The sequence below is a fragment of the Mycena indigotica genome (genome assembly GCF_014461135.1).
Source record: "Mycena indigotica strain 171206Taipei chromosome Unknown Mind.scaff0003, whole genome shotgun sequence".
Taxonomy (NCBI): domain Eukaryota; kingdom Fungi; phylum Basidiomycota; class Agaricomycetes; order Agaricales; family Mycenaceae; genus Mycena; species Mycena indigotica.
In genome coordinates, this window is record NW_023503002.1 from 2,428,739 (window position 1) to 2,450,135 (window position 21,397).

At 50.3% G+C, this 21,397-nt stretch overlaps 5 protein-coding genes across 5 annotated transcripts; 1 reads left to right on the forward strand and 4 right to left on the reverse strand.

The window, feature by feature from the left end:
• Positions 1–1,905: 1,905 nt before the first annotated feature.
• Positions 1,906–3,458, reverse strand: MIND_00348600 (uncharacterized protein; the record flags this gene model as incomplete). The annotated part of the gene is made up of 9 exons (XM_037360332.1): positions 1,906–2,062; positions 2,111–2,210; positions 2,260–2,279; positions 2,325–2,458; positions 2,512–2,659; positions 2,708–2,754; positions 2,801–2,983; positions 3,033–3,154; positions 3,197–3,458. 9 exons carry the CDS (start codon positions 3,456–3,458, stop codon positions 1,906–1,908), a joined length of 1,173 nt encoding a protein of 390 aa, XP_037223217.1.
• A 92-nt stretch (positions 3,459–3,550) lies between these two features.
• MIND_00348700 (uncharacterized protein) lies at positions 3,551–3,971 on the forward strand (the record flags this gene model as incomplete). The annotated part of the gene is made up of 3 exons (XM_037360333.1): positions 3,551–3,695; positions 3,742–3,872; positions 3,918–3,971. 3 exons carry the CDS (start codon positions 3,551–3,553, stop codon positions 3,969–3,971), a joined length of 330 nt encoding a protein of 109 aa, XP_037223218.1.
• A 231-nt stretch (positions 3,972–4,202) lies between these two features.
• On the reverse strand, positions 4,203–15,972 carry MIND_00348800 (Serine/threonine-protein kinase Tel1; the record flags this gene model as incomplete). Its single annotated transcript, XM_037360334.1, has 17 exons — positions 4,203–4,474; positions 4,524–4,676; positions 4,728–5,598; positions 5,645–6,310; positions 6,367–6,429; positions 6,468–6,478; positions 6,536–7,323; positions 7,372–7,589; positions 7,644–8,234; positions 8,288–8,827; positions 8,880–9,246; positions 9,293–10,706; positions 10,761–12,316; positions 12,364–12,836; positions 12,884–13,276; positions 13,327–14,703; positions 14,749–15,972. 17 exons carry the CDS (start codon positions 15,970–15,972, stop codon positions 4,203–4,205), a joined length of 10,977 nt encoding a protein of 3,658 aa, XP_037223219.1.
• Positions 15,973–16,165: 193 nt separating this feature from the next.
• MIND_00348900 (Serine/threonine-protein kinase Tel1) lies at positions 16,166–17,492 on the reverse strand (the record flags this gene model as incomplete). The annotated part of the gene is made up of 5 exons (XM_037360335.1): positions 16,166–16,573; positions 16,622–16,890; positions 16,948–17,021; positions 17,070–17,208; positions 17,255–17,492. 5 exons carry the CDS (start codon positions 17,490–17,492, stop codon positions 16,166–16,168), a joined length of 1,128 nt encoding a protein of 375 aa, XP_037223220.1.
• A 222-nt stretch (positions 17,493–17,714) lies between these two features.
• MIND_00349000 (uncharacterized protein) lies at positions 17,715–21,227 on the reverse strand (the record flags this gene model as incomplete). The annotated part of the gene is made up of 3 exons (XM_037360336.1): positions 17,715–17,837; positions 17,887–20,636; positions 20,684–21,227. 3 exons carry the CDS (start codon positions 21,225–21,227, stop codon positions 17,715–17,717), a joined length of 3,417 nt encoding a protein of 1,138 aa, XP_037223221.1.
• Between the last annotated feature and the right edge of the window lie 170 nt (positions 21,228–21,397).

Here is a 21,397-nt window from a genome sequence, read left to right on the forward strand (position 1 = left end):
TTGATTGGGATGGTTTCGACTGTTTCGAAGGGTCTGAAGCCGATGAGACTGACGAATCTGAGCATGAAGGATTCAGAAGATATCGTTGTGAGTCTTGCGGATATGAAACTTATAGAGGTTGATAGTTCTTGATACACCGACCGCTGCGTATTATAATTTATTACAGACTCTAGTTCAACGCGTTGGAGGAGGTGTGGCCACTGAAAGGCAAACGGCAAGTTATGCCACCATTTAATACAAACTGAAGACAAATTCCGTGTAAGTACAACTTTTTCCTATTCCAATACAACAAAGTCATGAAAGGTGGTCATTTCTGGGAGGATGAGCAAAGAGGCAGATGAATAGTGAGCTGACGCACAGTTTTGGGTAACTGGGGAATCAATTTCCTCTGCTTCTTCTTCTTCCAATCGCTGGTGTTCCAAACAATCTGCACGCAAATCGGCAGAGGACTTCTTCTTGTGAAGAGTACGGGTGCGAGGAGCTGTGGTTATACCCGAGTCTGCGTTTTCAGACGAGTCGGTTGGTAGAGAGACGTGATCCATCGTAGCGGACATAAGGTAGTCGTGAGGAGAGGTAGTGGGTAAAGTTGATTTTGTCCTGGCATCCTCTTTATATATGAGCCAAAGGAGTCACTTGACATCTCGGCCCTGCCATTGTTCTGCCCCTCCATTTTGGTGGGTCCAAGCGTAGGCTAGATCCAAGCACTGGCTAGATCCGATCGTGGCGGTGACCGGGATGTCGATTGGCCGACGCGTGACGTCACCCATTCCAACCGTTCATTCTCGCCACCATCGAGCCCCGTTCGAACGTATGTGTCCTTCAGCCACAATTTCTTTCTCGCTGAACCTATTTCTAGCATGCTCCGAAGCCCCATTCTGTCCTGCCTCACTCTTGCTGGTTTTCTGTACTGTTTGCGGTATTTCAATGGCTGGCATGTTTGCATTCTCGTTGCGGCTCTTGCCATTCTGGGCTTCAGCTTCGTTTGGTACTCGCCACCGCATGCAAATCTTGCCATGAACGCAGACTCCGCCCAGCTCGAAGATTCTGTTTTGCCTCTGGCTCTCACACTCTTGATCGTCTGGCAGAAGCAAGTGCTCGAGGAAGCAGCGAAACGCAAACGCACCACTCTTTGTCAGCCAGAGAGAGTAATTGAAGAACCACAAGCGCCACCGAGTCTGCTCCATCTCGCCGTGCTTGTTCTATGCATTGTCTTGTGTTCTCTTGCCACTGCCGTCCAATGCACACTTCAGACTCTCTTCGCCCTCATTCGTGTTCTCACTCTCCAAACCGACGTCCCAGAAGCAAACTTGGTTGAAGAGTCAGATACCACTCTTGTCGAAGGAGACATACCAGCAGCCAACTCCAACGACGATGTAGCCCTCAAACGCATGTTTGCAGAACTCTTCCCTGAATCACCGCTCGCCAGAACTGACCTCGAACAAGCGAAACCTCTGCCACTCCCCGATGTATATCGTAACGCTCCAACCATTGGGTCCCCTGCGGCCGCACACTAGCATTTCAACGAGCAGAATATTTTATTCGGATAACCTAGATTTGTAATACCATCATGTCACAGATTATAAGATCAATTTTCTTTTCTTGCGTCACGCTCAGCTGCTTTTCCTCCAACTCAATCGAATCGGTTCCTGTCGACGTGTCCCTTTCTGTTTTATGTCTCCTCTCTCTCGTACCTGGCCTATTTCTGCCCAAGCAGTGCTTACGCATCCACCCTGCATTGGTTCTGGTGATGGCCAAGAGTGTCGCTCCTCCGTGCGTCTAATCAACGCGCGGAAGGGCCCTTTTGAGAAATGACGGTCCTCGTTTACCGGTCGGTCATGGTTTTATTGGGTCCTACATCTCTCACTACAATGCTGTACCCCCTTCCATATTGCAATTCCATTCACTCTACACATGCTTTGCTCGTGAAAATGGCCCGACGTGGGGGGACGGGGGACTGGGAAGCTGCATCATGGCGAGGAAGTCGTACACTATGTCGGCGGCAGCAATGCCCGTGATGTCAGCGGAGTCGTAGGCCGGAGCGACTTCGACGATGTCTGCGCCGCTGGAAGAAGGGTTCATTGAGCGAGGTGAGTTGTTGGTTGGGTCTTACACAAAGTTGAGTCCTGATAAGCCACGAAGTATCCGCTTGACCTCGCGAACAGTCCACCCGCCAGGCTCAATGGTCCCTGTGGCCGGAGCGTAACCAGGATCTAAAAACAAAAGGTTGCGGGAAAGTGTCCTAGCAAAGAGGAAGTATACCAAGGACGTCAATATCGAGACTGATTTTGTTGTGAGCCAAAATGCACGACTTGGCAGACACTGACCTCAAATAGACAGGACTTTTCCCAATCCTCTTGCGAATCGTGTTTATCACTGCTGCAATTCCATAGTCGTCGATGTCTTCAGTGCTGATGACCTGGAATCCGACACTCTCATCGTGCTCTATGTCACTAAACCCCTTAAGTATATATGGGTCAGCCCCAGCAAAGCCCCGAAAGCCAACCACCTCACATTCATTTTGCAGCGGATACCAGCGTGGATAGAGGTGTTGGTCATCAACCCCTCCGCTGCTGCAACCGTGAAAAAGGTGCCGTGGGTGACGGGCTCATCGACAGAGAATGGAGGCCAGGTATCGAGGTGGGCGTCAAAATGGATGACGCTGAGCAAGTTGTGGTAAGACATGTGGGAATCAAACTCACACACATACCTAATCGGACCGTACACTTCATGCAATGCGCGTAGAATGGGTAGAACCTTGGGTGAATTGAATTTCAATCTGCCAACACGAAAACTTTCTTACAATCGTATGGTCGCCTCCCAGAGTCACCAGTCTCGGGTGCTCTTTCCCGTCCAGTGCAAACGCAGCGGTGCTTGGTTTATAAGCAGCCGATGTGCCTCCTTGAACAGGACGCGCAAGAAGGGTTGAATAGGCGGCCTCCATTTGGTCGAGGGCCTTGACATTGTCGTATGCTGATAAAGGAACCTTGAGACAAGCGTTAAATATGCTATCAATTTGGGGAAAATAGCCTAACATCTCCGCAGTCGAGTATTGCTGCCCCTTCTTCCTCTGGGCTGGTCCCCCATGCGAGTGTCGAGCGCGCAAGTCCCTGGCGCCGCGAGCCAGAACGAATAGCAAACGGGCCAAATCGAGCACCTGCAATCATGAATAGGCTAAGCAATCAGAGTAGCTACAAACCGGGACGATATGAGGTAGTCGTGTCGAAAGGAAAGCCCAGTAGCCCGATATCGAATCTGGCCAACCCATCGTCGAGACAGCGCGAGTAAGGCAAATGGGAGAAGCTGAGTGGCCCCGTATAGCCTAGGTCAACTTGGGGGCCAAATTTGCTTGTCCATGGCTCGGTGGAGACGTCAATCGGAATCCCCAGCGGCTCTTGCCCAGTGAAACGGGCATGAGCCCACCCAGCACGGAAAAGCAGCAGGACAAAGATGGCAGCCATTGACGAGAAAACCGCCGTCGTGTGTTTGTTTATCTGAATCAACCGATAAGACTCGCAAATTTCGTTCGCCGGGGCGGACCCTCTGCTTTGCAATGGCTTTGGCACGTTTCAAGCTCGTATTCTTCGTGCCCACCGCCAACACGCGAGCGGTGCTTGATCACCTATTTGAGAGGTTTCCAGACCATGTAGGCACCATGGGGAACTATAAGAAAGCTGCGTTTATCAGTCGCGGAACAGGTACTTATAAAACAGACAAGCCACAATCGAGACTGAAGAAGGGTAGGCCAGTTTCAGCCCACGGAAGGCGCTCAGCCCACCATTGGGACAGTCGGAGAGCTCGAGTTCGTAGAAGAAGACAGAGTTGAAGTGCTCGTCATCGACCAGATCCATAGCGTAGTCCAAGAACTCGTAAAAGTAAAGAATTTCATGCCTTTTTGCTGACAAACTCACTTCTTGTAGGTTCACCCCTACGAGGAAGTCGCCTACGATGTCTTTAGACTAGAGAACATTTGAGGCCACAAATTCGATTTCGTTCTAAATAATGTGTAGGGTAGATGGTATCCTTGTTTGTTTCTGTTTGGTCCGTCGGGGGGTGGTACAACAACGGGAGTAGGGTACAGGCCAGGCGATGGGGGAAGAAAGATCACGGCCAATCACAGATAGCTACAATTTCAACGCAGTGCTTCGACTTATTTACTTGGGCAGAATAGATGGTCGTGGAAAGGGAAGAAGAGAAAAGGAAAACTACTTGGGCTGCTTAGCGATGTCGCGAGCGGCCTTTATTAGAGGGGAAAGGGTGCGTAATGGTTCGCTCAGGGCAAAGAAAGGGTGTTGAAGAAGCTCGGTTGCGCTCGGTCGCTTCTCCGCATCGACTTCCAGAGTTTTTGCGAGGTAGTCGCTGAAGACTGCTGACAAACTTTCGGGGTTGGCAATTGTCGGTGTGCCGTTGGTTGCGATGAGGTACAAGGCTTTGAGTGGATTCTGGTTAAGGTAAGGCGGCTCTCCTTCGATCATTTCTGAAATGAAATCATTAGCAAAGGAATAAAAATAGAAAGCGTTCGCTACCAATAGCCATGATTCCCAGTGACCAGATGTCGACCTTGGGTCCATATTCTTTCCGTGTTACCACCTCTGGGGCCATCCAATACGGAGTTCCGACCATGGTTGTACGTTTCGCATGTGCTGGATCAGATATTTGCGCACAGAAGCCAAAGTCCGCTACAACAGCAGAGTCAGAAACTGAATCGAAGAATCACGGGAGTAACTGACTGAGCTTGATGTCGCCAACCATGCTGAGGAGAACATTATCGCTCTTGATGTCCCGATGGATGACTCCATGACGGTGGAGATGCTGGAGTCCCTGTGCAGTTTCACGCGATACGGCAGCGATCTGGCCTTCAGTCATGAGGTTGGCGGTAACAACGTCAGTGAGAGAGCCGCCCTCCATATACTCCATAACGACCCAGAGGTCATTCTTGTACAAGAAAGAGTCGATGTAGTTGACGATGTTAGGATGTCTAGAAGAGCGCATGACGAGAATCTCGTTGATAATGAGGTCCTTCTTAGGCTGCTTGTCGAGGTCCATCTGTTTGATGGCGACACACAGATTGGTGCCGACCTGGTAAGCAGTGTAGACCCCACCAGATGCACCCTGACCAATTTTGACGAGGTTGCGATAAAGGCGAGTTGGATCAGCGTCTGTGCAGATTTGCTGCAAGCGACGGACAGTGTCATTGTCCTTGTCTTTGTCTGCTGGTTTCTTTTCGCGTCGTCGGGGAGTCGCGCCAGTTGCGCCAGCTTTAGCGAGTGAGGCAGCGGCGGCACTTGGTGGGGCAGGAGCACGTGGTGGGGCAGCTCTAAGAGGCAAATCAGTCGTAGATGACCCAGGTGACGCTTTGGGAGTTGTAGTAGTATTTGAAGGAACACCAGATTTGGGTGGTGCGACCGGTGGTGCTCTGTCACGCATAGTATTGGACCGCTCAACGGGCTTGGCGGGTGGTTTCGAGGGTGTTCGCTGTGACGTAGAGCGATCAAGTGCAGGTGAAACGGGAGTTGGAGGAGTTGGAGCTGGTCGGTAGGCAGTTGGAGCGGGGGAAGTGAAACTCGAAGGCGATTTTTTTGGAGGCGCTGGCGGTGAACGCTAGATAATACTTGTGAGCCAGCCATAGATAAAGTTGGATACTAACTGGAGTCTGGAAGCCCTCTTCAGCGGGCGCATAGGCTCCCATTGCACCAAGCTTGTCCCAAGCACCACCCTGTTGACCCTCCTGGTAGAATTTGACAATCTCCATGACCGCCTGTGGGTTCTTTTCCTGCTCCGAGCGAGAGATACCGCTTTCTTGGAGAAGTTGCTGCCACTCCTTGGGCAGCCCAGTGAACTCGCCAGTGGAGGAATTGAAGCCGACATGGGTAAGATGGACTGGATCGTAGGGCGTGCTGATTTCTGGCCGCTTGGTTGTGTTGAAGATGAATCCGAGAACCGACTTTTTTCCCTTGGAGGAAGCTGTGCCACTGCGAGAGCGAATGGTTGGAGTGGAATAGTCGGTGGGTGTTTGGGGAAGTGGCTCTTGTGGATCGGCGTAGAACTGCTGGTCAGTTGGGACAACTGGGGTGGACAATCGACGAGGTTGGGGTTCGCCCAAGATGTCGTTGAGATTGGCGGTATTGGCTCTGGAAGGCCGGGGAGGGGGAGATGATGGGGCTGCCATTGAGGACCGACTGGCGAAAGGGTCGTTCAGACTGAGTTTCCTTGTCCGTGGTTTCTGGAGAGCGTTATGAGTCTTGGTTGGAGGTGGCGGCGCTGCTCGTTGTGGAATGGGAACAAACGAGCTTTGCAGTGTTGTCTGCCACTCCTAGTCGGGGTAAGAGACTGGATATGGTAGGAGGTAGAAAAAAAGAGGCAATATACTTGAATACTTTCACGAGAAGGTCGAGGACCTGACGAGGTCATGTAAATTGGCAACAAGTCAAGCTATGCTACATCTGATTCTAACGAGGCGACTAATATACCGCTCCCCACCCTTTGGACAAAAAAAAGTCAGAAAAAACCACTTATACGCTAGATCGCCGCAACTCACCGTACCACATTATTCCCAGCCGTTTTACGTCCGTTGCTTCTGCGATCAACTCGTTGACTGTGTATTCAACACTCATCGATTGGTCTAGTTTCCGAGCAACCCCTGTCAATGCTCGGTCAGCAGCCTCATCAGCAAGCCCGCTCGACATGTTAATGCCAATATTCTCCGGAATATTCAGGTTTATATTAGAGGTTGACGCCTTGGTTGACTCCTTAGTCTTCGACGCCCCTTCTTGAACTTTGTTGCGTTTGAGTTCGCTTGCCGTCCATGAATAGAGCGGGTCATGCTTGAAAACCTCCAAGACGGTCATAATGACCGCTGACTCGTGCCGTAACACTCGCAAAGTTTCTTCTGCACACCGCTGAAAAACTCCGTCGGTACCCGTTGACCCCATCCCATCAATTATATCACGGGTCAGTCGGAAAGGCACGAGCTCGGGAACATGCAACAGTTTGCCTTGCTCAAATGCGATTCCGAGGTCAATATGGACCACCTCTCCAGTTGAAGCATCCAGTAAAATATTCGACGTATGCCGGTCTCCAAGTCCCAGCACATGGCCTACAATTGACGTTGTCGCAACACTCCGAGTATAGGCAAGTCGCATGGTAAACCATGCCATTGGAGTTTTGTGCTTCTCGGTGAACCAGTGTCGCAAAGCAGGGCGGAATCTGCTGCAGACTTTCTCATACGCCTCCGTCGCCAACTGCGGTTTGCTTCCCTTGTGTTCATCCCAGACCTTTTTTAGCTTGGTGTTGGTTTCGTTCGGCTGCATATCTCCTGGGTTGTATCTGATTCAAACAATCAGTCAGTACTGATAGTCAAAAGGGTTGACACACTTGATATGTGCTCGGGACAACCAGCCACTCAATGGTGTCGTGTTGTCGACAAACTCAATGACGCCGGCTCGAGAACCAAGCGGAATGATTTTGTAGCCCCTGACATTCAGAGAACGTCGACTCGCTTCCCGATCGTTGGCCAGGACCGTGTTGCAGAGCGAAAAGACCTGTTCCATGACAGCATCTTGTCGCAAATCGTCATTTCCTTCCCCTTTGAACTGGTGAAGCATTTTAACAACTCCGTGACCCTGATCGTGTCAGAAAAGACTCACCAGTTGCTTATAGCGAGCACCATCGCTCCCCACACATTTCGTTATCTTTGGCAAGTTGATTCCGCCAGCAGTGTCAAAGGTTTGCTCGTATTTATCAATGAAGACACATTGATCGTATCTGAGCGTTGGATCCAACGGTGTGGAATGGGTGATGACTGGAACCTCCAGGTTGCTGATTTTGCGAAGAACTACCTCTGATGGGATTTGCTTGATGCGAGCACTGAGGATGTCGGGTTTGTTTTTGATTTCGTACCGAGCCCACTGTAAACAAGCTATGGCGAGTTGTTCGACTTGTTTGAGACGCTCGCTACACCGACCATCAGCGCGCAGTCGCTGGAAAATACTTGAGGCAGCTAAGGCACGAGACATGGCAGAATCCGAGAGTGGTGTTGGTGGCGTTGATGGTTGGGTAGGTCGGTTGGAAGAACGGCGACCCGTAGGAATAATATATTCTTGTTGTTCAGTGGGGAGTAGACTGAAAACCTGATACAAACTGTGGAACGGATGTTCGACGCACATCCGCATCACCACATTCTGTAAGGTGTCCTGATTGAGGCCTGACGATTTCGCGAGGCGCGCCGTCAGTTGATGCTGAATTAACTATAAGTTTGGGGAGGAAATTGCTTCAACGTAACTGGACCCACAGCTAGGAAGACAAGTTTCGAAGAAGGTGTTCGTTCAAGCGCTCGCGCAACTCTCTTCTGGAAGTCGTTACTATTTGCTTCGAAGTTTTCGAACCATAGTGAACAGAGACGAATTGGGCCATCGCCATCATGCTCAGACGAGGTAGCCAGCGCCCGAGAATGCATGTCGATAGCCTGGTTTAGGAAAGTTTTACGGGCTTCGGTATATTTGTTGTATGATTCTGTGTCCTTTGCCAATAACAGCTTGGCATCTTTGACGCCCTTGGAACTGTCGGATTCGCCTTGAGTTTTGCGTCGGTCTAATTCCAATGTCTTTCGTTCAGTGTAAACGAGAAGCCTAAGGACGTCTGTCGAGCCATCCAACAGGCGATATTGTTGCTCCGCAAAGGTGGCAAACTGACGATAGACACCTGCATGGGAAGGAGAGAGGGGGTGGGCAGAGTTTCTGTGCAATTCCTTGATAAAGGCAGTCGCCTTTTCAAAGTAGCGGACTCTGATGTCCGCAGGACTCCCGAGACGCGCCTCAGCCATCCAGGTCCCCTGAGGTCTGTTCAGCCAAAAAAAGCAATGGAGATCCCTAAAAAAAACCTACCAAGCTAGCTAAAATTATGGCCTGGTCCGGTTTGTGCAACCCCGTGATGTCTAGGTTCTGCAAAAAGTCAATGGCAAGTTTTTCTTCCTTCTGTAATCGTAGAACGTTGGCGAATTCGACGGAGACTTCGAGAGAAGGTGTTCCTCTCTCAAGTGATTGGGCTCTGATGATGGAATTAAGCGCAATTTGAGGCTGTCGGGCATTCCGCGCTGCTCGGGAGAGGCCCACCAGACACTGCTTTTCGACGTCGATCAGGGCACGTGACAGTGGCGACAACATATCTCCGATTTGCTGGCGGTCCTCTTTTTGTCTCACAGAGCGAATCAGGGCCATTCGGGTGGCCATGATGGTCTCAAAATCAGAAAACCTGTAGAATCATGGATAACCGATCACCGGAAACAAGATCCCCTTACTCGAATCCTTTCCTCAACCCAATGAACGCACTCCAAGCAGCCGTGTCTGGCCGACGATGGCCGAGACGTGCTTGATTTTCACTCTTAAACCATTCGGTGACTTGGTTGAGACACATCAGGTTTTGAGCTGTGTCCCGAATTTCAGTCAAGTTTTCCGAGCCCAAGCCACGAAGTCGGTCAATTTCGCTGAAAATTGACCGATGAAGTACAGCTTGAATTGCTGCTGGACTGCGAGCACGATTCACAGCACGGAGAGAGTTATAAAGCGAAACGCCCGGTCCATCACTGGTATGCTCCGGAAGATCCCATGTTTCGGTTCGCCAACCAAGTTGGTACGACATGTCAGATTTGACCGGTGCGCCACCAGTGAGGGAGGACTTCTGAAGTGTATCCATTGCGAGATGGTGGAATCCGAAGGAATGAAAGGCTTGGAGTAAGCCATTTGCTTCTTGGGCGTTTGTGGTTGACGATTCTAGCGCAGCGCTATGGAATTGGAATGCTTTGGTCCATTGCTTCTCGTGATGTAGTCGTTTGATGACAAATTTGTTGGTGTCGCGAGTCTTGATACTGTAGAATCCGTCTGGTTCGTCGATGTGAGCGTAAATGTCGTAAAGAATGTCCGCATGGCGGGCATCGTCCGTTTCGGATTTGGCATTTGCATCGGCCTTGATCAATTTATCTTTCGCGAGCTCCAAGAAGAGTAGGGAGGTAGTGTACGCGCCACAAAGCAGAGCCTTCCCCGCTAAGAGAGTGTAGTCGATGTCCAGCCACTTGTTGTAGGCGAGATAGTCAACTTTTACTGTGTTGATCTGGGGGTTGGGTGGATCAAAGGTGCGCAGATGTAACACGATATCAACAATCGATTGAATGCAAGCGATACTAGCGCCTTCCGATTCCAACACAGTGGTGAAGAACGAGGACAGCTGCCGCCTATAAGGCAGTCCCGAAATTGGTTGCCCGATTTCTGCTTCTCGTTCGCTGTGAAGAATGGACCGCACCAAAACAGGTAATGCATTTTCCGTGAACCCAGCATCAGACTCCAGAATGACGGAGAGTTGAGCATAGAATGGATCAGAGAGGGAAAGTATGTCACTGAGAAGAATTGCAACAGCACTAATCCACCGAGGGAAGTTGTCCGCAGCAGTCAAGTCATCGTTCCCAGTCAAGTCTTCCAGAGAACGTAATGGTCGGCTAATAGCAAGGCGCTTATATGTTTGCAGATGGCCAACTTCGTGAATATACTCTGAAGGGAGTGTTTTCCATGTGCTAGGCAAGGTTACCGACAAGATGAGGCGCAAAGTGTTGTAGGCCATATGAACCTGAGCCGGATCGCTTGCTTCGAGCATCACAAGGAGATTCTGGAGAATCCATTCACGTGGCAACGAGCTGGTACCAATATGACGACGATGCCTTCCTGTTAAAGTTATTGCTCAGTTTACGGGGGGGGGAATGGTTAACAACACTTCACCTCGCATAGAAGCTTGCTCTGTGACGAAACTAGTAATCATACCTTGATGGACTTCTAGCAATCCAGCAAATGCATCGACGTCCTCTCTTTCAAGCTGATTGGTTGGCGGAATGCATTCCCGCAGTCTCCAGAAGTCGGTCTCCGAAAATTGAACTTGATCACCATCCCCTGATGCCGCAATATCGCGCAGCTGGCGAACCAACCGAAATTTGTTCGAGACCATAGACGAGTCATTGAGCAGGTTCGACAAATTTGTTGAAGTAGCGGCACTGATCAATGTCGCTAGCTGGGGTGAGGGGGTATGAGGCCATGCAGAAAGAGCCCGAACAATGGAATCATGGAGGTGAGTTTGCGAAAGAAGGTGGACCTGATCATCAATCCAAATCCGAAGGTCTTGCCCAAGGACTTTCGAAAGCGGCAAAACTTGTTCCCCATAATTATCCGCGGAGCACGCGATCCGAATGAGCACATCCGCGAGACGTGGGTCATCTACTTGCAGATTTGGTAAGCAGTTAAAAACCCATTCCAGGATTGATTGTGCTGCTCTAGCAAGCTCAAACTGGACGATTAAAGAGGTTGCACCACGAAGAAGAACTTGAAGAAGAGCAGAATCTTGAGAAAATTCTGGCCGAATTGAAATCCAGAGCGAAAGGGCGTTGAGGAGCCTTAGCTGCTCGTTGACGAGGACAGTTCGGTGGATTTCCGCGAAAAGTTCGTGGGTTACGTGATACGCTGTCGCCGCCGCCGGAGCACCGGGTATTAGTTCGCTGAGCCAATGAAGAGCATGTAAAATCTCAGCAGTCGGACGTGCAGGATTATTTGGTGGATGGGCATCAAATCCATCATTACGTCGATAGCGAATCAATTCTCGGAACGTGTGAACAGCCACACCGGTCTGATCCGCCTGGAGGAGAGCCTCAGCAATTGGACCCTGGGCACTGAAGTCCTGATCTCCGAGAGAGCGAACGATCCAGAAGGAGACACCGTCGACGTTGTTACTGAGCATGGTGTCAAGATCACCGTCCCACGTGTGCCTCGTTAATATTGAAGCAAGATTCTGCTTGAACTCTTCATGGGTCAGAGGGGTGCGACGAATTGTGTTCTGGAGCAGGTCGTAAGCTACTATATCGGCAAAACATTCGTTGATGCCATCAGCAGGGGACTTGTGGAGGGTTGTACAGAGCTTGGAGAAGGATGACTCGTCTCTTGTTGCGATGTCGGCGACAAGGTTTGCAGGGGTGAATGCCTTAAAATTGGCTGCTGCGCATTCACGACGATCACGATACCCGAGGACATCAGGACGAAGGTTAAGCAAGTTATAGCCGTTGAACCGTAGGGTGAAGGCGAGCTGAGATGAGTATGCCTGGAATAAAGAGGCAGATGTTTGAAGATGAAGCCTCTCAGCCACGGCCAGGAGGATAGCCCGCGTATGAGACTCAAACTTGGCATCACAGAATGCACCTTCTAGTATGGACCAATACGCTCCATGTCGAACGGCCGAGCACACAATCATGATGTTGCCGAGAGAAAGGATCCGGGTCAGCATGTGTTGCCTACTGTTGGGACTTGTGAATGCAGGGAGGGAAAAAATATGACTACTCACTGCGTTAGCTCTTGTGGAAGTGAGTCGAAGATGGGTTTATAGACATTCTGTACCACGTTGAGACCTTGTGTTCGTCGAATGGTAAGAAGATTGGGGGCAAGCGCAGCAGCGCGAAATCGAACCCGAACATCGTCATCGTTGTTCATGATAGGGAGTAATAAGGTTGGTAGTCCTCGGCTGTTCATCTCGTCGTCGTCGGTAGCATTGTACCACGTGACAGCATGAGGATCGAGCTCCAAATAACCATCGTATAACCTCGCGAGTGCATCACGAGCTTTCCAAGATCGTAAACGCGTTCTGGATTGCCCATGAAGCATTTCAGAAAGCCAAGCGCAAAGTGTTCGAGTGTACAACGCTAGTTCACCGTCGAAATGAACCCAGCGCGAGAGATTTGATGCGAGAAAGCGGATAGTGAGTAGATGAGCAAGACTGCTTCGACTGTAGTACGGAATTCTAATCGTATCTGCCAGTCGCTGGAAATAGTTGATCAGACTTGTGGTTAACAATAGAAAACGCATACTTGGACGAAATTGCTGTAGTCGACATTGCTGAAGGCGATATGATTTTCTTTGACGTGATAAAGAAAAACTTCGAAGACTGAAAACAACCTTGACCTGATTTGGGGCGATCTTTCGAGTAGTGACTGTGGGTTGATGCATTCAAAAACCAACAACGTCAATTCTGGATCAAGGGTGGCATGGGCTGACGAGCGAAGCGGGAAGATGGATAAAAACGAGATGCACGCATGAGCAATGCGGCCAACATCAACAGTTCCGATTAAACGCCCACTTCCTGCTGGAACGGTGATATAGTCAAAGTCAGCATCACGTGTTTGGCGGGATTCGTGTTGATCCGTCACTCGTCGGAGAATATCGCGCAGGACTTTTACAACACCCTTGAAACAATCTTGGACCTATGTCGCACGTGAGCTAGCGATGAAGGATATAGGCGAAAAGGACAAACATCAGTACTTTGGCAAATCAACTCTTGAAGCTCGATTGTTTGTGATGTTGAATCCTCTCTTTGATCGGTCGCGGCAGAGAGGGCCTTTGTTTTGATACCAGACCCGATATCGGGTGGCGAAAATGCGACGCGAAAAGCTGTTTCGTCTGATATATACCCAGTTGCAGTCAAAGGCTCGAGTGCAAGGAGGATGCTGAGAATTTCAGGCTCCTTCCAACGAGGATCACGAAGCCACAGAACGATGACTTGAACCACCTTGCAAGCTGCTTGTATGACGCGTCTATTTGGGCGGGTGCCGTTACGAGACATTATGGCCTGGAACGATAGCGCGATTATGGCCCAGTCGAGCGAAGTACGAGACTTGGCGACTGTAAGGAGCGGCAGTGATTTATCGACAGTTGGCAGCTCAGAGCCAACGGTTTCCAGCCATCGGTGGAAAAAAGCCGATACTCGGCGCTCGCGAGGAGTTTCCTCCATAGGCTCTTCATTAATTCGCTTCCCATCGCTCGCCGTAGCTGCCAGATGTCCAGTGAGAGAAGATGGCTTGCTGGCCTGCGAAAGTCTCGGTAGTTTGGCATCGACAACGAACTCTCTAATGATGCGTGTTTGCTCTTCCTCGACCAGTGTCTGAACGATCAGACATTCCGGCAAGATGACGGAGGAAAAGAGATCGCTGCTTCGGCTAATACCGCAAATGGCATGGAGCAATAATATGATGTCGGTCATCGCATACGCGCCGATGTGTTCCGTTCGGTGAGGAGACCAGCAGTCAAGAAGCCATGATAATACCTTCTCCTCAAACTGCTTCCGATGTAGGCGAACGTCTTGGCTTGCGATCCTCAGTACTTGAGAGAGAAATGCACAGACTGAGTCGCAAGGAAAAGGTGGCCCTTGAACATCAAGATCCTTGGCAAGAGTTTCGATTTCCATTAAGACATTCTGAGGAGTAAGTGCGATCCTCTCCGTCGGTAAAGGAGACTGAGAGCAGAGCAACATCATATGCGCGGCGTGACAAGCAGCACGAGCTACATTGGGAGAATTGACGCGTCTGAGAGCGTGTGCCCAGATCACATCCCAATCGCGAGTTGGCGGAAGATTACCCTGGTGAGCGTCAGCATGGGCTATTGCAGCCACACACATCAATGCCCATGGTTGAACGACTAGGTCCGTGGAAGTGATGTGTTTCTTCAGGGAAGTGAAGACCTTCATTTGGAGGTCATCGTGAAGAGTCGTCCAATGTCGATCAACAAGAAAGAGGAGTGTCTGTAAGCGATATATGCGAAGAGTAGGATTGGTCGCAGAGTCCAGGGATGTAATGAGCGAAAGAATGGGACCCTTTGTAGAGGAAGAGAATATGCTTTCAGAGTGCTGATGCAACTATGAAGGTTTAGCGAAGCTTCACACGCTGCAAGGCTTATTTACCTGTTCCATGCAGTCAGCCTGGAGTTCGAGAATGGCCCAAGTCAGCGCCTGGCTTTCGACAATGTTATTTCCGGCTCGAAACGTTTGCGAGACAAACGCTTGTGGTTTATTGTCTTCAAGTCGAACTTCCAGTCGCATGGAGTCGAAAGAGAGACCACCCGCCCCACCGTCACCCTCCAGAACCTTGTTTAATGATGAAATCTGTTCTGGTCCTTTGTTGTCATTACTGGCTTTAAGATAAGGGAACAGAATGTAAAGCACGGCTACGAGGCACTCCTTTAAGCTTTTGTTCTTGCTGCCCCACAGTCCGACTAGAGACTGCCAGCTATTGGACGCGAAGCGCGAGACGAGGGTGGGATGATTCATCGAGAGATGCGACAGGGTATGGAGAACTAAACGCAAATAGTCCTGGATAAAAGATGCGTCTGGGGAGTACATCCCGACAAAACGTTGAAGTCGAGAAAGAATTGCACTAGGAAGATAAGAGTGGCTTGAGAGAAGGATTGGCGCGCTAGCAGAGCCCATGAGTATGCAGAGACAAGGCATGAGTTCGGTCTGCTCGGGACTCGGCACTAATAACTCTCGACGTTTGGGGTCTGGTTGCGAGGGATGGGGTCGCTTCCGTCTCTTTCTCGGAGATGCAGCAGGTTCATCGCTTTCATCAGAGTCCGGATCCATTGATGGTGGGCTGACAACTTCAGCAGCTTCATTTTGATCAAATTCATGCCGTAGGGGGTCGTCCATGATAACGTTGAATGCAAACTGAACGAGTTGCAGCCAAAGATCTTCTTCGATACGGTCCATTATAGGATTCCATTCAAGAACGCATCGCATGGATTTAATGTACTCAAGCGCGATGGGTTCCAGGAGTCTGTTCTTGGACGTCAAGAAGCTGCTGAAGTGCGCCAGCAAGTCTTTGGAGACTTGGTAGTGCTTGTTCTTGAAAGGGACGCTGACAAAGGCCGTAGTAGCCTGACGAATAAGTTGTGCGACATTGATGAGACGGTTCCTTGCTGCGTTGGATTTGGCATTTGTTTGTGAATTCACATATGTTGTTTTCTCCGTTCCAATGCAGAGTTTCAGCCTATCAAAAACATCCGCCCAGTTGACCGAATGGAAATCGCGTTCGGAGCTGAAGTACGAGCTGAGAGCGAGGATTGCACTCCCGCGTTCCGTAATCTTCGTCGACTTCAACAGACCACAGGCCTCTTGAAAAGTGACCATAGCAATACGCCTCTCATTCGGGCGGTTGCGTCAAGTGGCACTAGCCTAGCCCACTCAGTACAAGCGTCAGAACTAAGTTTGTTCTACTTACCCACAAAAGCACTGGTCGACGCAAAGAGAAAGCAAAGGAACGCGTTGAGTAACGGTCACATGTCACATCCACGCAATTCTATGAGAGGCACAAAAATCTCTACTATGGCTTCAAAACGTCTGCGATGCTTTTGGAAAGGTCGGAGGGCTCTGCATGCAAAGCCATATCCAGGAACCATGGCTTGCTCATATAGTTGCGGATTCCGTCGGCAAGCAGGAGAACGACATTCATGCCTTCTGTTTGCCCAACTTTCTGACCAATCGATGTCGCAAACCACTTCTCCGCACCGCAAAGGGCACTGCCACTGCTCCCCCCCACAAGGAGACCCTCATTCCTCATTAAACTTCTGACGGCAGCAAATGATTCGTCGTCCCCGGTCTTGACCCACGAGTCCACTTCATCCCGAACGAGGACGTCAGGAATGAAGTCGTAGCCAATTCCTTCAACAATGTAGGCTTTTCCATTATCCTCCTCGTTCAGTGCTTCAGGTACCGCAAGGATACTTCCTTTCTAAGAAGCTGTCAGTTAAAACTGTTAATTTGGGCAGGACATACGAACCGGGTCAACACCAACCACGATGCAATCCTTGTTGTGAGTCTTCTTGACTGCACGTGAGATACCAGTTATAGTTCCACCAGTCCCAGCGCCACAGATAACCACGTCAACTTTACCAGATGAAGGTCGTTCCGGAGTTGAGGGAGTCGAAACGATCGCCTCGATTATTTCTGGCCCAGTAGACAGCTCATGGATAAGCGGGTTGTTCTTGTTGCGATATTGGTCCAGAATAATGCCGCCGGGAATGGCTTTCTCCAACTTCTTAGCGATGCCTGCAAGTCGTGAAGGAATTCAGCCACGAGATGGTAAATTGTTGTTGGAGAGTCTACCTATGTGACTCTCAGGGCTATCCCAGGCTGCACTTGTTGGTGTACGGACAACCTCAGCGCCCAGCGCTCGGAGTCTGGAGACATGCGTGAGCCTTGGAAAAGAGTGTAGGATGATAACTGACGCAGCTTCTTTCTCCACTGACATTTTGTCGGGTAAGGTTATAATACATCGGTACCCCTTGGCTGTAGTATTCAGCAACTGTTTCATGTAGAAGAAGACTATTTTCACTTTTATTGCGCTAGCCATGGCGATCCCAATCCCTAGGCAGCATGAGCCAGAATCTAAGCGAGAAAGCTGAGAACACACCGGTATTACCCGACGTTGGCTCGATAATTACACTGTCTTTATTCAACTTGCCCTCTCTTTCTGCCGCCTCGATCATGGCTTTGGCTATTCTGTCCTTGATACTCCCCCCGACGTTGAGGCACTCGAGCTTGGCGAGCAGATTGCATTTCAGGCCAAGCTGAGCGGCTATCTTGTCTAAGCGTACTAAGGGAGTGTTGCCGACAGCTCCCAAAGCGTTGTCGATAATTTGTTGGTGCATGGTGGAAGGTAGGGTTGTCACGCAAGCTCAAACAGATCATCGGAACTTGAACGAAGCAAAAATGTTATCATCGACCACCATCAAAATCGGAAAAGAGGTGAATGAGTGAGAGCACTAAGTAGAACACTAAGCATTACAACCTGTCCTAAAGGAGAGACGATATATTTACAACATATATAAGGGGGGAGAAACCACGAAGCCTCCCAGTTTTCAGTCAAAACCTCAGTCGCGTGCAACCCAGTCAGCACTCCGTGAAACGAGTTCTATCGAATTGTCTGTTGTCCAAAACAGTCGCTCTGTGGCGCTGCGACCAGTCCAACTCTTCTGGTCTCGAAGTATCATGGCCTAACAAACAATAAGCTTCATTCGACTTGAGCAACGACACGACACATACCTGTTGGGCGCCGAAATTCCTTTGATCATGCGCAAACAGTTCAACGTTTTCGTCCAACGCTTCAGTTAAGACTGCCAAGTCTTGTAACATCGCTTGCATCGTCCGAACGGCAGCCAGGGTGAGCAACTCTCGACGATTTCTTGTTGTCCCACTAGAGCCATTATAGTTTGGATTTGGAGGGGGTAAAGAGCGACTGATGGTTTGCAGGACAGTATGCAGAATACGCTTGGTTTCACCAAGAATCTTCTGGGCTTGAGGGAAGTTCCGCCTGCTCACTAACACTAACGCTCGGGTGATCATGTCGCTGGCTAGCAGTTCCATTCGTCTGCGAACAATGACGGGATCAGAGACGGCCGCTGGTTGCCGAGAAACGCCTGGTTGTGCTGGGAGAAGAGTGACTGTGAGGAGTACTGGATGAGCAAGACGGCTGACATGCTTTCCAGCGGCAGGGTCGAAGAAAGTACCGTCAACCTCAACGACGGGCACTTCGTCAATCATACGGTCCATCATACCATCCGCAAAGTCGACTCCATCGTCGATGGCAAGTGCATCCAACCCCATACTGGCGACAAACTGGTCTGTCGCATTCAGCATGCGGTTGTGACGCCCATTACCACCACCCCGCATTGCAGCCATCTTGGCTTGCATATCCGAGTTGTCAAGCTCGAGTTCGATCAACATCTCCTTGCGCTCACCATAACGCAATTCGCCAACATCAACGTCAACATTCTGGCCATCGCTTGCCAAGATTGAGCTAGGTCCACCACTGACTTTGCGAATCCGGAAACGCAAGCCATCGACAACCTTCATGTGTAGTTTCATGCCCATCAATCCAATGGACATCATACCACCAACACAACCCGCGACGCAATCTCGGAGGTCATACCAATCTTTGACGAATGTATAAGTTCCGCTGGTGTGATTCGACATCAGCCAGAGTGAGGCAGGATCGTGGGAGCGACCATATCCGAAGGAGTGAATGGGAACATTGGAGGCCTCAGCTCTTGCCAGAACCAGATCCATTTGCGCTCGACGAGTGCTGTCGGAGGCATCTGACACAAGAATCATACCCGAAACCGGATTCTTGGCTTTGCGTTGCAGGACAATGTCAAGACCTTGATAACTAGAGGTTAGCGATGGTCTACCAAGTAAAGACACCATCGTACCGTGATTGACTGCTGTGACAACATCTGTCTTCTCATCTTTGCTTCCCCTCACCAAAAACTCGTCCATAGAGTCCTCCAAACGCACACCAGTCTCGTCGATGAACTTTTCTAACCTTCGACGACTTTGTGCTTTACCAAGAGCGAGGAAGGGCGTTCGTCGCACCCGACCAGCGGGACCAACCTCGAATGTAACGAGACTAAGGCGGTCCTTTGGAGACATTGACGCCAGAATGAAGTCGAGTGTCGCCTTGATGACACGGACTTTCAGTGAAGCTGTTGACGGTGCTGATCCAGGCGCTGGCAGCGAGATAACAAGGATGAGGTCGAGAGACGGATGAGGCAAAGGGGTTAGGTTGTTACTGGGTCCAGCAGAGGTGTATGGTGTGACGAGGCCGGTAGGGCTGTCGTAAGTGCTCAGCTCATCATCTTCACCCAGCGGGGTGAGCTTGTTTGAATAGTTGTTGCGCGGCGGAGGCATACTACCATGGCTGGTTGAACTACTCATAGTACTCCTGGCAGAGCCATTGAGGAGACTGCTGTCGCCAGTGCTTGAAGTCGTAGCACTTCCTCCTGAAAGCATACGCATGGCCTTGGAGCTCCCACCAAATTCTTCTATGTCCAACGGCCTTTCGGGTTCGGACTGAGGCTGGGGATTCAGAGCTTGGAATGAGTTGACAAGACTTTGAATCTTGTTTTTCCATGCTTCAAGCGATGCGCGTTCCTTGAAGATGAGAATAAAGCTGGCGAGTTCATCTTCCATGTCGATTGTGAGGCTCATTTCGCCTGCGGAAGAGCTTGCAGTCACATGTTTGATGTGGCGCACATAAATGCGCCCACGAAGACGTAAAACACCTCGCGGAGCACCTGTGGTTGAACTCGATTGGGCTTCACTGATGCCGGAAGCATTGGATAGCAACCGACCCAGTGATCGTTTACGCTCCTCGGCAACGCATATCAATGCCTCCCTGAATAGATAGACATAGAATTCCCGCACTATGGCATCGCGACGGACGCCGAGAAGGTCGTACATTTGAAGGGCACCGAGATCTGACATGGGATGACCTTTCCAGTCGATGATACGGTTGCGAAGGTCTTCGGTAATAGCATTGAACGGAGAGTCCTCCTCTGGTTCATGGCCATGGGAAGAAGGGTACTGGGGGGGAGAATGGTCGTCTCTATGATCAGACAGTTCGTGGCGGCGAGTAGAGTCAGGTCGAGGACTTGAATGACCTGAACGAGATTGTGTGCGAATGTCGGACATGACAGGACCCGGGACAGGCCCAGATGTGATTCGCTTGCCAGGCAGTTCAATAACGACAATGCATGTTAGCGGTTGACTGTTGTCGCTTGACCGAGTAATGGAAGAGAATTCTGGTCGGACTTGAATGGAGGGCGCGACGATGTACTGCTGGTGATCGTGGGTTGGATGTGATTTGATGCTCGTCGCATAATCAAGAGGGTCATCCTCGTTGGGGTCGTAAGGTGTATTGACTGGTTGGCGGCCCTTTCGGTTGGTAGGAGTGTCCCGACCAGGGTACAGAGAGCTGTTGTCTCGTGGACCCATGCCAGTCAGTGCAGCCAGTTCTGAAGCAAGATTAGCAGTCTTTTGGCTATTTGAAATATGAGCGCACTGTTGGATTTGCCTGAATCGCCGTCGCCAACTTTCATTGGTCGACGACAAACACCGCATACGCCTAAATTTGATTTGCGGGGGGACAGTCGAGCGCTGGTTGGGAGGGGGGCCGTATACAGCAGTGAAGCAAGCTTCATGAAGAGCATGACCACATTCAGGAACGATATGAGGTTTCTCTCCGGCAATCCGAAGTTGGAGGGACTCGAGGCATATGGGACAAGTGGGCTCCTCGTCTGCAGAATGGTGAGAATTGGTTTGAAACATAGAGTGGGAGAGCAACCATGGCGGCTGGATACCACGGGAAGAGGTGCGGCAGCATGCATATTGAGTGAGTTGTATGGGTGAGAGGAATTAGAGCTGGTGGTTGTGGATGTCGAGTAAACAGAGCGTAGAGATGACGCCCTATGCCTACTGCTAAAGACCGATGAGAGGGAAAAGCCGGATGATTGGGGCTTTGGAGCCGGACGAGGAGATGTAAAGGAAGGAGTAGATGGTGGCACTTGGTGAGAGTGATTTGAGGGGCCCCTCGATGCCCAACTCATCAGACCGGTGGTGGAAGGAGTGAAAAAAAGATGGATAATATCAGAATCGGAATCGAGCCCACTTCGGCCATTGACTATTACACGTGAACTCTCTTTCAGTCGTCCTCGACGACCACTGTCTACGCCTCTGGCTACGCGAGTCAATGCATATGCAAATCACATCTTCGATC